Raw genomic sequence first — 16,812 nt, 5'->3', positions numbered from 1 at the left:
ACGTACCAGCGGTTAAAAGAGCACAATACAGTAAATTTTAAGGGAATTCATTAAGATGATAAAGTATAATGTACTACATGGACAGAGGTTGTTTTGATGTTTTGTGCACGGACATAGATACTAAATGCTCAGATTCGAAATGAACACATAGTGTGTGCGTGCTTAGCTGTGTGCAACTCTTTGCAACTCCATGGACTGCAGTTGGCCAGGCTCCTCTGTCCCTGGGATTATCCAGGCAAGAATACTGGAGTGGGTTGTTACAGGTTCTTAGTAAGTGTTACTGTTTAGATTGTGCTCATAAATTGTTTATACATGTCTGTATCCTTCTTTAGCCTTGATCTCAGTTGTTTGTCCTAGTTCACTTTTGGCCTATGGGTCAATGTATGTTTCATCTTTGTTGATTCATCACCTGTCTTAAACATTAGGATGGGACTGGTCTTCCTGAATTTGGTTATTTCATTCAGTAAAACTGGATTTCCATTTAGTATTGATGAATTTAAAATGTGGCTTCAACTTTAATGGAAGATACATAAACACATATATGCCAAAGACTACTACACATTGACATATGCAGTCAGGAAGAATAAAATATCTTAATGGGCATGTTGGAATTAAGTGATATAGATAGTTAATCAAAATTTGATTGTATTAGTTAATTTGTTTAGTCTTAAGTATTACTTTATTCCCTAAAGCCAGAGAACACAGTAAGTTAATGAGAGTATAATAATGTACATCTTTAAATATCTTCCTGATGCTGTGACCTCTCTGTCCCTAAGATACAGACAGAAACTCCAATACCTTTGTAGAATTCCAACCCCTTTTTTGAGTTTCTCCCTCTGAGACTGAAGTTCATTATAATCATCATAATACATTTGGAAAAAATCCCCACTAGTTTAACCTTATTTTTCTATCTAATAAAATGCTTTGGTAATAATTATCACATAGAAATATCTGTGGAATATCATAGAGATAGATCTAAAATTACTCTCAATAAAATAAATTGCTTCAATACATGTCATAGCAAATACCACATTTTGTGTAGGTAGGCTAAATATATACCTTTCTAACTTCTTGTAATTGTCATTTCTAAATACTCCTTTGGCTAAAATTTTCTTGCCGTTTAAAGAAGATAGAAATGCTGTTTGTTTGTTTGTTTTTTAAATCCTCGTTGGGTGTAGACCAAATTGTATTTCATTTATAATTGATGGGTATTCCTTATCTCTAAAGAAAGGTCAGCAATCTATTTGCAAATTTATAATTGGCAGACAGATACCATATTCTATGAGGAAAACTAAAGACATTTCTTGGGGGAGAGGGACCCTCGTAGTAATAGGCTTGTCATAAATTAAGATTTCTTCCAATACACCATCTGTTTTGGCTGAAAAAACCTGGATCCAGATTTAAGAAAAGTAAAGTTGTTCTAATTTTTGTTTTCAACCAATTGAGAAGGAATTCCTATCCTTCTGTATTTCATTTCAGTTTCTGCCACTTGATCTGAATATGAATAGCAGTTATTTTTTCCCCCTTTATCTTTCATAGAAACACACACATTGAATTCTACTATGTTCCTAACATGGCTTCTCTCTGTGATTTGGAGGTCTATTGTACAATGCCCTTCACAGGCAAATGCCCCTGTTGATGTACTCTTCACTCCCTTCCTTCAACATATCCTCATATCCCCATGCCATGATGGGAATCCTGTAATTTCCAGATGATCCTAAGCCAGCTATTTGAGTCTTGTCTTTCCAATGGCTATCATATCATACACTTGGGAAGTATCTATTCTCATTATGCAATAAGACAGTACTAGGAGCTAAACATTTTAGTCAATGTGAAGGCCATCAGAGATAGAAATTCCTAAAGTGTGGAATTCTCCACTGACCTGGAAAAAAAAAATCTTAAAAAAAAAAACAACCCCAAGCTTAAGTAGCAGGTAGTTTCCTAAATTGGCTACAAAAATTGGCTACAAAAATGAGAGTGCTGGCAAAGGTGAGAGGATAATAATTCCTGCATAACTTTTTCATAGGGATCTGTTCATAATGTTCATGAATGCTTTATCATGAGTAAATGAATGAATTTGAGAAATATTAACGTGTTATGGTGTACTGAAAAAGAATGTATGCAAGCTAAGGAAGGTTATAGAAAGTAGTTTAGCTGTATTCATCCTTGTATTTATTACAATAAGATGGAAACAGTTGGCATTGGTCGTAATCGGATTTTGGGCAAATGAGCCATAGTATATGTAGAGTTGCTGGTTTGTGTCAACACAGTTCTATGTGTTCGGATTATAGCAGTGAGGGAAAAAAACCTGAAGTCTAAAACCTAGTAGGGGAGAAATTAGTTTCTAATAAAATACACACAGTGAAACAACCCAAAACATAAGATCACTTCTCAGAGCCATTTCAGTTTTGTCTAGCCCAAAAGACTGATGAGAATAGAAGTTATGAATAAAGGATGATTAAAGAAGATAGCTACTTTAAAACAAAATCTACAAGTGATAGCTTCGAATTCTGTGAACTACAGAATATCATAGGTTTTATAGAGATTAAATTTTATCATTTCCAGAAATTGCTTAATTGAAAGTATGAAATAATAATTATTCCCTTCCCCCTAAACTTAAATCCTAATATAGCTAGAAGGAATTCAGGAATCCCTATTATTATTCCATGACATTTGATATTTTCCCCAATTTACATAGAGTATCTCTTAGAGATATGTTCAATAATTATTTGTATGTTTGAAGATGGGAAGTTTTTTGTTTCATAATCAGAATAATTTGTTATAACTCATTCTACTTCTAGTAATTCCTAATTGAACAATAAGTTCTGTACCAAAAATATGTGAAGAATTCTAGGTTTGTTGATTTGTGATTCCAAACTGAATTTCAGCACAGAAACAATGTTAGCTTAGAATCTCAACTTACGTGTAAGAAATTATTTCATCCCATAGTTGAGGCTAATACTATTTCTGAGTAAAATCAGGCAGTGGGAAGTTTAAAATGCAGATTTCTTTTTGTTTCTTATTCCTTCTCAATCTTGGAAAAGTTGCCAATAACTCAGTTACCTGAATCTGGGACTAATGCATTATTGTTCCCTCACATTTGCTTAACTTCAAAAACTTATCATTAACAATTATCATTAACAGTTATTAACAATTAAGATCAAGGCTAAAGAGGAATGTGGATTTATCTCCCTAAATCCTGCTAATCTTATATCCTGAAGTTTTATCTGAATCTATCCCCATTCTTTGCATGTCCTTTTCTTTCAGAGCTGGGATAGGAATGCTGTGTGCACATGTTTGTGTGTTTGCTCAGTCATGTCTGACTCTTTGGGATCTGGTGAACTGTAGCCTGCCAGGTTCCTCTGCCCATGGAATTTTCCAGGCAAGAATACTGGAGCAAGTTGCCATTTCCTACTACAGAGGATCTTCCCAACTCAGGGATCAAACCCATGTCACTCATGTCTCCTGCATTAGCAGGTGAATTCTCTACCACTTCACCATTTGGGAAAACCCAGAATGGGAAAGACTAGAGATCTCTTTAAGAAAATTAGAGATACCAAGGGAACATTTCATGCAAAGATGGGCTCGATAAAGGACAGAAATGGTATGGACCTAACAGAAGCACAAGATATTAAGAAGAGGTGACAAGAATACACAGAAGAACTGTACAAAAAAGATCTTCACAACCAAGATAATCACGATGGCATGATCACTCACCTAGAGCCAGACATCCTGGAATGTGAAGTCAAGTGGGCCTTAGAAAGCATCACTACGAACAAAGCTAGTGGAGGTGATGGAATTCCAGTTGAGCTATTTCAAATCCTGAAAGATGATGCTGTGAAAGTGCTGCATTCAATATGCCAGCAAATTTGGAAAACTCAGCAGTGGCCACAGGACTGGAAAAGGTCAGTTTTCATTCCAATCCCAAAGAAAGGCAATGCCAAAGAATGCTCAGACTACCGCACAATTGCACTCATCTCACACGCTAGTAGAATAATGCTCAAAATTCTCCAAGCCAGGCTTCAGCAATACATGAACCGTGAACTTCCAGATGTTCAAGCTGGTTTTAGAAAAGGCAGAGGAACCAGAGATCAAATTGCCAACATCCACTGGATCATGGAAAAAGCAAGAGAGTTCCAGAAAAACATCTATTTCTGCTTTATTGACTATGCCAAAGCCTTTGACTGTGTGGATCACAATAAACTATGGAAAATTCTTCAAGAGATGGGCATACCAGACCACCTGACCTGCCTCTTGAGAAATCTGTATGCAGGTCAGGAAGCAACAGTTAGAACTAGACATGGAACAATAGACTGGTTACAAATAGGAAAAGGAGTACATCAAGGCTGTATATTGTCACCCTGCTTATTTAACTTATATGCAGAGTACATCATGAGAAACGCTGGGCTGGAAGAAGCACAAGCTGGAATCAAGATTGCTGGCAGAAATATCAATAACCTCAGATATGCAGATGACACCACCCTTATGGCAGAGTGTGAAGAGGAACTGAAAAGCCTCTTGATGAAAGTGAAAGAGGAGAGTGAAAAAGTTGGCTTAAAGCTCAACATTCAGAAAACGAAGATCATGGCATCTGGTCCCATCACTTCATGGCAAATAGATGGGGAAACAGTGGAAACAGTGTCAGACGTTATCTTTTTGGGCTCCAAAATCACTGCAGATGGTGACTGCAGCCATGAAATTAAAAGACGCTTACTCCTTGGAAGAAAAGTTACGACCAACCTAGAGAGCATATTGAAAAGCAGAGACATTACTTTGCCAACAAAGGTCCGTCTAGTCAAGGCTATGGTTTTTCTAGTGGTCATGTATGGATATGAGAGTTGGACTGTGAAGAAAGCTCAGCGCCGAAGAATTGATGCTTTTGAACTGTGGTGTTGGAGAAGACTCTTGAGAGTCCCTTGGACTGCAAGGAGATCAACCAGTCCATTCTAAAAGAGATCAGCCCTGGGATTTCTTTGGAAGGAATGATGCTAAAGCTGAAACTCCAGTACTTTGGCCACCTCATGCGAAGAGTTGGCTCAGTGGAAAAGACTCTGATGCTGGGAGGGATTGGGGGCAGGAGGAGAAGGGGAAACAGAGGATGAGATGGCTGGATGGCATCACCGACTCGATGGATGTGAATTTGAGTGAACTCTGGGAGTTGGTGATGGACAGGGAGTCCTGGTGTGCTGTGATTCATGGGGTCGCAAAGAGTCGGACATGACTGAGCAACTGAACTGAACACATCTTTCCTGGAAGTTAGCTTACTATGAATTACTTTACTCTGCTTGTCACTGACTGATGAATGCTGTCCCATACACCAAATAACAAGCCCTGAACAAAGGAATGATTGTTGAGTCCCAGCCAATCTCCTGTGCTAGAAATCTTGAGTTTGGTAGGATGAAAAGGGTAAATGGGATGTGGCTACATTCAGTCTCTAATATATGTAGTGCAATTAAAGATTCAGGTACATATCTTTCATTGGAAGGACTGATGTTGAAGCTGAAACTCCAATACTTTGGCTACTTGATGCAAAGAACTGACTCATTTGTAAAGATCCTGATGCTGGGAAAGATTGAAGGCAGGAGGAGAAGGGGACGACAGGATGAAATGGTTGGATGGCATCATCAACTCAATGGACAAGAATTTGAGTAAACTCCGGGAGTTGGTGATAGACAGGGAGGCCTGGCATGCTGCAGTCCATGGGGTTGCAGAGTCGGACACGACTGAGCAACTGAACGGAACACATCTTTCCTGGAAGTTAGCTTTACTCTGCTTGTCACTGACTGATGAATGCTGTCCCATACACCAAATAACAAGCCCTGAACAAAGGAATGATTGTTGAGTCCCAGCCAATCTCCTGTGCTAGAAATCTTGAGTTTGGTAGGATGAAAAGGGTAAATGGGATGTGGCTACATTCAGTCTCTAATATATGTAGTGCAATTAAAGATTCAGGTACATATCTTTCATTGGAAGGACTGATCTGAAACTCCAATACTTTGGCTACTTGATGCAAAGAACTGACTCATTTGTAAAGATCCTGATGCTGGGAAAGATTGAAGGCAGGAGGAGAAGGGGACGACAGGATGAAATGGTTGGATGGCATCATCAACTCAATGGACAAGAATTTGAGTAAACTCCGGGAGTTGGTGATAGACAGGGAGGCCTGGCATGCTGCAGTCCATGGGGTTGCAGAGTCGGACACGACTGAGCAACTGAACGGAACACATCTTTCCTGGAAGTTAGCTTACTATGAATTACTTTACTCTGCTTGTCACATTCCTAGCTAAGAATCTTGAAGACAAACAATTGTATTGAAGAAAGATGAAGTGCTTTAGGAGGAAGAGATTCAGGGGGAAGAGAGTGCTTTAGGGGGAAGACACTGAAACACAAAAAGGAGGTAGATTAATTTTGTCCATCATGTTTGGGAAGTTTTTATAGTCTTGGTGGTTTTAGTCAGAGATGCCATTTGTTCTGTAAATCTATGCTTGATATGGCATGGTTCCTTAGGTGCTGGAAGGTACTACAAATTTCAAGGTACTGTAGGTTCGGCTTCACATTTTGACGTATATGATTTATATAGTGATTGGAGTCATGCAGTTTGATGGTAGTTTGGTTTAACAGTCTTACAGTTAATTATTTGTATCTGATAACTGGATGCTATTAGATGCTTTCTAAGCAGTTATTATGAACTATATATATTCATTCTATTTGCAGATGAGGAAACTGAAACTTAGGAGACTGATAACTTCCCAGAGGCTACATAGCTACTAAGCGATAGACTTAAAATTAAGTGTGTATCTGTCTGCATAGTCCTGTCTGGCTCTTGGAGACCCCTTGGACTGTAGCCCTCCCAGTTCCTGTCCATGAAATTCTTCAGGCAAGAATACTGAAGTGGGTAGCCACTTCCTTCTCCAGGGGATCTTCCCCACCCATGGACTGAACGCTGGTCATCTGCATTGCAGGCAGATGCTTTACCGTGTCAGCCACCAGGGAAGCCAAATGGTCCATTAAGCCTATGTTTTCACAGAAGTAGATTTTCTTGCTAATCATTTGGTTACTTTGTTTGAACTCTTACAGAAGAGTTGAGTTATAGTCTTGGCTTTGTCTGCCCAGCTAAGGGTCCTCCAGTATGCCACCTGAATTCTTTGGACCCCTGTCTTGTCCATTGAATGAGGTCTACACCACCTGATCACCAATATCTTTTTAACGGTCAACTCTTAAAATATCTATACTTTGTGGATTCAGTGTTTGAGCCTAGCTCACTTACTCACTTTCCTAAATACGTCTTCTATTTGGGGCAAATATATGTACAGTTTTATTACTGCTAATATATCCTTTACCTCTCATGTGAGCTGACGGCTGTACGTAGTCATTGTACTCATATACTGCGTTTCCCATATACTAGGAAATATACTAAGTGCTCCACTTGGATGATCACAACAGTTCTATAAGGTGGATATTAAAGTTCCCATTTTATAGGGAGGAGGAAGGTTTTGACTTATCCAAGGTCAAACTAGAGTGGTGGAACCAGAATTCGCGTTCTTTGACAACAGCTCTTATGTAACAATGGAACGTTAATGACACTGTATGTTTTTCTAATTCTGCTTTAGGCTTAAAGATCATGAACATTGTTTTTTTCAACCAGTTTTTTTCTTTTTATAAGATAATGTTCACTCCTGTCTGATTTAACTATCTGCTCACTTTCTGTCCTCTTTACCAACCACGAGGAAAGAGGAGAGTAAGAAGGTTACTGCTTCTGTGTTAAATGCGTCTTCTAAGTCTACGTTTATAGCCGAGCACAGGAAAAGGAACGGAACCCCCCTGGCTTTGTGCCTCTGCGGCAAACCGTGCCTCTCTCCTTCCGCGTCCATTCCGAGAATTCGCCTTCCCCCCGTTAACTACATTTCCCAGCGGCCCGCGCGGCCGAGAGAGCGGGCTCGACCAGCCCTTCCTTCCTTCCTTCCTCCCTTTCTCGTCTATCAGCCGGTCGCAGCGTGATGACGCAGGCTCGCCGGGCGCTGACGAGTGACGGCGTTCTGGCTCGCGACCGCAGCGGCGGCCTTAGCAGCGGCAATAGACGCAACAGCGGCGACTGCAGGGACGACGGCGGCGACGACGACGACGGCGGCAGCGGCGGGGCGGGCGCTGTGCGCAAAGGGGAGGGGTAGGCGGGCGGCGCCGGCGGCTTCAACTGCGGCAGCTACACGGCTGGGGCGTGCGGAAGAAGAATCCCCATCAGCCGGCGGCCGAGTTAGGCCCGAGCAGCGCCGGGGGCCGCTCGCGTTGTCCTCTGTGGGGGGAATCTCCATAGAGACGGTGACACACACAGAGGCGGGGGTCCGCGGGAGCCTGCGGGACCGGAGAGCCAGCTCCTGGGCCTCTGTGGCCTCCCCCCCCTGCCCCCCCCACCTCGCTGCCGCGGGCGCGCGTTCTCTTCGCTTCTGCTCGCCGCCCCGCGGTTCCCGGTGGGCCTGGGCCCCCGCTGTGAGGGCAGCGCGGGCGGACTCTTGGGGGCTGGGGCCGGGCGAGGCAAGGCGGGGGGCGGGGGTCCTCTGAGGCCGCCTCTGCCTCTCCCGCCCCGGAGGGGGAAGCCGCAGAGGCTCCGCCATGGCCTCGGGAGCCGGAGGCAGAGGAGGGGGCGGCGGCGGCGGCAAGATCCGGACGCGGCGTTGCCACCAGGGCCCGATGAAGCCTTACCAGCAGGGGCGACCGCAGCACCAGGTAGGGGAGCCCCGGCGCCGTGTGTGAGGGGGGCCCTCGGGGCGGGGGCGTACTGGGCTGGCGGCGACGGGGTGAGCGGGGTGGGGGCGGTCCTGGCGCCCCACGTGGAGCGTCCGGGAGGCCCCGGGCGAGGCGGCGGGAGCCGAGGCCGCCGGGGCGGCGACGGGAAGTGGGCTTGAGGACGGCCAGCCCTGCGGCGCACACGTGTGGCTCGGCCTCCTCTCTCCACCACCCCCCCGCCCCGCACCCTGGCCCTCTCCGCCCCGGGGCTTTCCCCGGGCCGGAGCGCAGGGCGGGAACACAAGTCCGAGGCCCACGGTGGGCCCGTATTTCTGCCCTTTTTTTTTTTTTTGGCGGGGATTACGAGCTTGGGGGGGGGGGCGGTAATTACTCATGTCCCTCAAGGGAAAAGGGAAAAAGCTGTGGCTGGGAGGGCCAGCCCCTTCCCCCAACGCCTGCAGATTTCTGGTCACCCGCGTTTCAGCGCGTGCGGGGAGGGGGGCTGCCCCAAGGACTCTGATCCTCACCCCGCCAGGGTACCTACCTGGGGCTTGGCGGGGGCGCTGTTACAGGGAAAGTGGAATAACTTCTTCTCCATCCTTTAAATTCTCCATCTCCCCGTGGCTCTCCCCGATCTAAGAGTCCTGGCTTATTTTTTTTCTTCAACCGGGATATCGTTAGTGGCACTGGGGCATTTTGAAAGTCCCTCTCCGCACTTACGTCTTTTTTTCCGTCGCGAGACTTTTCCCTCCCCACTTTTGTCCAACCTTTTTCCCCCTCCTCCCCACACACACCCGCGCGTTTTATTTTGGAGACTAGAATTGGCCATTATGCACAGTTGACCGGGACTCCAGTTCTGATCTCATGCACAAAATATTTTAATATTGCAGTGGGTATTCTAGAAGTTTAGGTACTTTCGACACTACAGGAATGTTGGTGGTCTTGAAATTTAACCACCTTGTGCACTTGTGGGTGTTTGAAATTATAAAAATATGAGTTTATCCTCAGACATTTGATTCTGAGAAAGTTAAGTATTTTAAGTTTTGCTTGTTTGTTACGGGGGATTGAGTGGGAAAATGTTGAAAACCTTCTAATAAAAGTCACTTATAAAACTTTTCACTGATAGTGAGGTAGGAAGTAAGTGTGGGCCTTAAACCTATAAAAAAGAGTATAGCAAAAGGGTCTGGTAACTTGTTGCATACTGTTAAAGGTAGACTTTTAGATTGCTTTATTCGGATGATAATAAATATTTAACAGTTAAACATGTTTGGTGCTGTTGTTAAATTGTATCATTAAAAACAGAATTTTAAAAGTAAAGATTTGGGAGAAGTTTCCTAATAGTGAAATTTGTAGTTTATAATGTTAGGTAGCTCTCTACTAATGGTTACAAGTCTTGACATTACTATCACCTCCCACCAGTGTTCCCCCAGATAGGCTTGGTTTTCAAATTTTCTTTGTGAGGAGCAAGATTAGAATTCAGGTCATAAGCCTGGCCCTTTAACCTAATCCTTTTGTTGGGAGGAAGTTTGACACATGTGCTTTCTGGTTTTTCTGAAAAAATAAATGTCTGAGTGCTTTCCTTAGGAGAAAGTTACTACATAAAAAATGAAATGTAAATACAGATCGTTGGATGGTCTGGACAGAGTTTAGAAAGAAGCTCCTATATTCTAGGTGGCAAAAGCCAAAGTCACACCTTATTTTTAAATATACTTGGATAAAAACTTAATTTGAGGGAGATGATGCCTTAACAGCATAACACTTGTGATCCAAATTGTCTTAGAGCTGATATGATTTCAGACTGTGCAGTTTTATTTTAAAGTTTGGTAATTTATCATTTCCCCCTGTCTAAAGTATTCAGCTTATTGCCACAGCCATTTAATTGAAAAAGTACATTTGTAGCTATTGAATTGAGATTAAAGGTGGGAGTTTCTTAATCTACTCTGTAGGTATTATTAGTATTGGCTAATATGGTTGGATAGCATGACTCACGGACTCAATGGACTTGAGTTTGAGCAAACTCCGGGAGGTAGTGAAGAGCAGGGGAGCCTGGCGTGCTGCAGTCCATGGGGTTGCAGAGTTGGACACGACTTGCCACTGAACAACAACAGTTAGTATTGGCAGTTACTACCAAAGAAAAGTATCCAGGCATATACAAAAGAAGATTTAATTTGAGGATTTTTTAAAATCTTAAGGATGTTCTTTAGTCCTTATCAAAACTTCTGTGAACTTGTAGACCACCTGCTTGCTGTCAGCTATCCTAGGCTGTCACCTCTGTGTTTAGCAGCAGCTGCTGAGTCATCATGAATAGCATGGAGCTTCATGACATGGCATGTTTTATACTGATGTATTTTGATTAAACGTCCACTGGTTTCTGGGCAAAAACAAAGTTTTTTGGTTGTGCAGCTGAGGACTGAAAGAATGAGAGATCTGGCTCAGTTAGTGGGTCTTTGCCATTGCTTGTCAGGATAACTGGCTTGTGTAGTCACGCAGTACCTGTGACTTTCGCATGTGTTCCACTGACTTGCAATTTCCTGTTTTGACTTCTGGTTTAGCTCTGCTGAGGTATATCTAAAGTTTACATTTTTTCCTTTTAACTTCTGATCTTTAAAATGGCATCTTGCTTGAAGTTGTGGAGAGAAAAATTCATTGTCAGTTAACTAACTGAAGGGTGGTAACTTAAGCGAATGTGAAAAACAGCACTGAATGATTAAGTTGATCATTTTCACCTGCTTTCTTCCCTAGCCCTTAACTCTTAGCCCAGATGCATTTAGGAAATGGTATCATTCTTCTAGTGGGAGTGAACAGGTCCCTAAAGAGTATGTGGTTAGGTCTTGTTGCCTGTTCAGTCTCCTTTCCCATTTCCTTTTTATGCAGATTGTCAGGTCCAGAAAGTGAGCTCTGGAGAGGTCAAGCTGCTTTTCTTAATAGCCGCCACAAAAAGCTTGAGCCCATGGGCAAATCAGAACCTTGCCTCTTGAAGAATCTACTGCCACCTCCTGGTGAGAGGGGAACTACTTATTTTTGCCCTTGTTTGGGGGATGTGCTTCAGAGGTTTTGTCTTCTGGCTTGGAGCTAAGGGAATCCACTCATTTTATCTTCCTAGAGGCAGTTTGTCCTTCAAGTCAGTTTCTGCATTTAGCTATTTTTTTGGAGGGAGGTGAAAGCTCCTTTATGTATTCAGTAGCTTAGATCAGGAGTCTATAAAGTTCTTCTGTAAAGGGCCAGATAGTAAATATTTTAGGTTTTGTTCCTGCGTGTTCTTTGTTTTATAACTCTAAAAAATGTGAAAATTGTTCTTAGCTTGAGGCCTGTATGAACACAGGCTGAGGACTGAGTCTGGGCCACAGACTATGGTTTGCCTGGCACTGGTTTATAAGATTGTGTGGTTTTTGCTGTTTCGGTAGCTTCTGTGTGATATTTTGTCCTGCTTGGTATTGGATGGCTGAAGAGCATTCTCAGTTTTGAGAAGGAGGGATATTGAAAGATTGAATACATAACTCATCCCAGAAATCCCTGAGTTGTTTTTTACTTTTATCTTTATTTGCTGTATCCTAGATGTTTAATTAATACTGTCAGCAAAAACAAATGGACATAGTTGTTAGAAAAAAGTGCTGTAATCCACTCAGAGCATCTGGGTTTGAATCCTTGTTCTGCCAGGACTTGGAAAGTTCTCTCTGCTTAATTTACTCATCTGTAAAGTGGAAATCTGTTGTGAGGGGTTGAGTTAGATAATGTAAGTAAAGCTCTTAGAACTGGGCCTGCATATATAGTAAGGACTCATTGGAAACTGTTGTGGTTAAATAGAACCTTTTGATTTAAATGTTTAGTCTCTGATTAGTAGAGGTATCTTTCTTTTATATACCCAAATTCAATCTTTTATAGGCTTGTATTGGATTTTACGACTTGTTTTCTGAGTGATGAGGTCAAACCTTTAAACAGCCGTAAACTGTTTAAAAATATATTGTTTTTAACATTTTCCTCTTAGATGCCAGTCATTTAAGTGTATAGGAAAATAAATCCACATACTGTTTAATGCATAGTAGAAAATTTTGTTTGCGACGAGAAACCCTTGTGAAATAGTTTTATCAATTTACTCACCAATTTTTCTTATGACAAAAAAAGTCCAGATGTCTCTCTTTCCTGGAAAGCCCTTTGAGGCAATTACCTATCAGTTTGAAATAAAATGGTCTGATGTCACTAATTAAAACCATTTCATTAGGCACAGAATATTACTGGAAAGATGTAATGTTAATGACCTTGTATTTTCAAAAACGTTTTACTTGTAGCTACTTAGCTTATGGTCATGGTTGTAATATATTTTTGAACGATTCTTCTGTGTTGGGAAGCCCAGTTGAAAAGTCTTGCCACCAGATACAATTTACGGTATTCACTGTTTGAAACAGGGTGATAGAATGCTGCTTCTGTCTAAATATATTTCAGTTTCCCTGCCCATTTGCTTGTGGCTTAATACACTTTTACATCCAGTTTCCAAACAGATTGTGAAAGGAAAGCGACAGTATCTTTTTGGGGTAACTTACGGTGGGTTAAATTGCCTTAGGCTTTTTATTGGGAGGAGGAGAAGGGGATGACAGAGGATGAGATGGTTGGATGGCATGATCGACTCGATGGACATGGGTTTGGGTGGACTCTGGGAGTTGGTGATGGACAGGGAGGCCTGGTGTGCTGCGGTTCATGGGGTCGGAAAGAGTCGGACACGACTGAGCAACTGAACTGAACGACGTTGAAAAGAAAAATGAAACGTATAAAGAATGGATGGAAATCATTTACGTGGCCGGAAAGATTTAGACTTGTTGGATAGGGAAAGCTTAACTGTAGGTTGTAAAATGTGACAACAGCTTGGGTTAAATTCAGATTATTGGAATCAGATTCAATATTACTGCATTAGAATTTGAGTACTTTCTAATAGATACATTTTTGAAGTAAGTAATGTAAGAATGGATGTATTAAAAACTGGAAATAACGGAAAGACTTAGAGTAGCATCTAGGTTTTTACTATTTAGTGTTAAAGATATTTTATAATTAGATATTCAAGTCTCACATGAAGTCTTTGGTTCTTAGCCCTTGTTCTTCACTTGGGGTGGATGGAGCAAGGGGAAAACTGATTAGGGAGTCTGTTTGAAATGAGACTTCCAAAAAGAGTGGAAAGGGGAGACTAGGGACATGGGAGCTGAGGGAGTACGGAGAGAGTTCACAGACCCCTGGAAGAAAACTAAGGGTCATTGACAAACTTCAACAAAATCTAGCCCAAAGAGCAGATAAAAATCAAAACAACAGTGTTTTCTGGGAGAATAGGGCCCCAGAACCTTCAAACTGAAGATTATGTTTAATATTTATAGTGAGAGACCCAGTAAAGTTTATGTGAGAAGAGGTTTTATAATCTGAATTCTACTGTTTAATAGAGGATAATGTGAAGAAAAGAGTTGATAGAACTGAGATCAAAAAAACTAGTAGGAACAGAGGAGATGTAAGAAGAAGGAAGTCTATGAGTGCTGATATGGAGAGTGTCCCTGCTTATTCTGAGATTGCAAATTGATGAGAAGATACATAGGCAAAGAATTTCTCTTTCAGTACAAATGAGTTCTGCGTTTGGATTGTAGAAGAGCCTTGGGCCCTACCTCAGCCTTCTTTCATTAGCCCTTGAACTCAGGTTCAGTGTAATTCGAAAAGCTAATGTAGTCACAGTACCTTACAAATTGAATGTACTTAATATAAGGGTATAGTATTGAATTGAATTTAACTTCTGGCCCCCAAATTGAGTACTTGTTCTAAATCTCAGTGGCATCTTGATAAGGTTTTTGTTGTGGTTTGTTTTTGCCAAATGAAGAATCCTTAGTTCTTGGGGGAGAAACCCAATCGTTGTAACCCGTCTCGGTTTAAAGTTTTGCTCCTGTAATCCTTGAATTCAGCTTCATTACTTAGGATCATCTAGTGTAGACTTTGCTTTGGGGCTACAAGAAGTATTTTTAAGATTTTAATACTCTGTTTTGTTGCTTTTTCTAAGCCATTCATTAATTTTTTTCTTTGACTTTTCTTTTCATTTAGTTGGCTTTGTGTTATTTATCATTCCAGAGGATGGTTTGATTTTCCCATGCTCTTGGATAGTTTCACAAATTGTTTTTTGGAGGAAGGGCTATTAGCGTGGCAACGAAAATATTTAAACTGAAACTGTTACACCAAGCAAATGTATTATTTATTTTTTGAATTCTAGGATTACTGATGTTTTTTTTTTTTTGAAACTTGCCACAGCATATCACATGTGGGAATAAGAAGTTGGTTGAGTATTGCATCCGTAGATAAACTAAAATCATGCAGCAGCTAATCTGCACTGTACAGACCTGTTGCTGCCTTCACAGAGCTGATCCTCTAGCGGAGATGAGAGATTTGTCATTACCATCCCACTTGACAGCTCACCTCCACTTGGGAAGTACAGGGCACTGTTGGTGCATGTGAGTGAGTGATGGTCCTAGATTTGGAGGATCAGAGAAGCTTTTCTTTAGGAAAACTACATCACGTTATAATGAAGCCTCTGAAAGTGGAGAGAAAGCTACTCTGGTAAAGTTGGGCTTGAGTATTCACTGCTTATCAGACCTTTACTCCATGTACTTCTGTTTCCCCCTCAAGGTTAGGTTGTTTGTATTTAATATACAAGACAGGGAATTCCCTGGCTGTCCAGTGATCAGGATTCTGAGCTTTCACTGAAGAGGTTATGGATTTGGTCCCTGGTCAGGGAACTAAGAACCCAGGCTGCATGGCCAAAAAAAAAAGAGAGAATGTATCACAAAACGTTCTTTCTCCTGGGTACATACAGGAAGCTGATTTACCCCATTCCTGGAAAGACCTGAAACGTCTTATCTAAATAACTCTTGAAAATGTTATTGAAATAATAACCTTTATCTCAATACGAAGGCCCTTTTTTGGTAATACAATCAAAGAAACCTTTGGTAAGAAAATGATTTTTCCCTTTTTCTAGCTCTTCTTTTTTTTCCTGACTCCTATTAGTGACTGAAATTAATAAAAATTGCCAGCCAAGGAAGTGCTTCTCCAAATCTGAACGGTAGATAGGGTTTCTTACTCTTTGCCTTGTTCTCTGCGTGATCAGGAGATTTCTTTTCCCTAGCAGTTCTTTAGGGCTTCCTTGGTGGCTCAGACAGTGAAGAATCCCCCAGCAATGCAGGAGCTGTTCTTTAAACTTCTAGTATCTGGTAGTCGATTATTTACTATAAATAAATGTGTTAAGTCTTTCAGTTCAGTTCAGTCGCTCAGTTGTGTCCGACTCTGCGACCCCATGGACTGCAGCATGCCAGACCTCCCTGTCCATCACCAGCTCCCGGAGCTTGTTCAGATTCATGTCCGTTGAGTCGGTGATGCCATCCGACCATTTCATCTTCTGTCATCCCCTTCTGCCTTCAATCTTTCCCAGCATCAGGGTCTTTAACAGTGTGTCAGTTCTTCTCATCAGTTGGCCAAAGTGTTGAAGCTTCAGCATCAGTCCTTCCAATGAATATTCAGGACTGATCTCCTTTAGGATGGACTGGTTTGCTCTCTTTGCAGTCCAAGGGACTCTCAAGAGTCTTCTCCAACACCATAGTTCAAAAGCATCAGTTCTTCAGCGTTCAGCCTTCTTTATTGTCCAGCTCTCACATCTGTACGTGACTACTAGAAAAATCATAGTTTCGACTAGATGGACCTTTGTTGGCAAAGTACTGTCTCTGCTTTTTAATATGATGTCTAGATTGATCATAGCTTTTCTTTCAAGGAGCAGGCGTCTTTTGCTTTTATGGCTGCAGTCACCACCTGCAGTGATTTTGGAGCCCCAAAAAGTAAAGTCTCTCACTGTTCCATTGTTTCCGCATCTGTTTGCCATGAAGTTATGGGACCAGATGCTGTGATCTTAGTTTTTTGAATGTTGAGTTTTAAGCCAGCTTTTTCACTCTCCTCTTTCAATTTCATCAAGAAGCTCTTCAGTTCCTCTTTGCTTTCTGCTATAAGGGTGGTGTCACCTGCATATCTGAGGTTATTGATACTTCTGCCAGCAATCTTGATTCCAGCTTGTGCTTCATCCAGCCTGGC

At 41.8% G+C, this 16,812-nt stretch overlaps 1 protein-coding gene across 1 annotated transcript in view; it reads left to right on the top strand.

Annotated features, from left to right (window-relative positions):
- The first annotated feature begins 7,936 nt into the window (after positions 1-7,936).
- NUP153 (nucleoporin 153) overlaps positions 7,937-16,812 on the top strand; it is a 71,330-nt gene continuing 62,454 nt past the window's right edge. The window contains exon 1 of the mRNA XM_070361020.1: positions 7,937-8,721. Coding sequence (XP_070217121.1) covers positions 8,608-8,721 — 114 coding nt within the window. The 5' untranslated portion in view covers positions 7,937-8,607. The remainder of the gene's footprint in view (positions 8,722-16,812) is intronic.

Source organism: Bos mutus, chromosome 23 (genome assembly GCF_027580195.1).
Source record: "Bos mutus isolate GX-2022 chromosome 23, NWIPB_WYAK_1.1, whole genome shotgun sequence".
Lineage (NCBI taxonomy): Eukaryota > Metazoa > Chordata > Mammalia > Artiodactyla > Bovidae > Bos > Bos mutus.
This window is presented reverse-complemented; position numbering and strand designations above follow the sequence as displayed.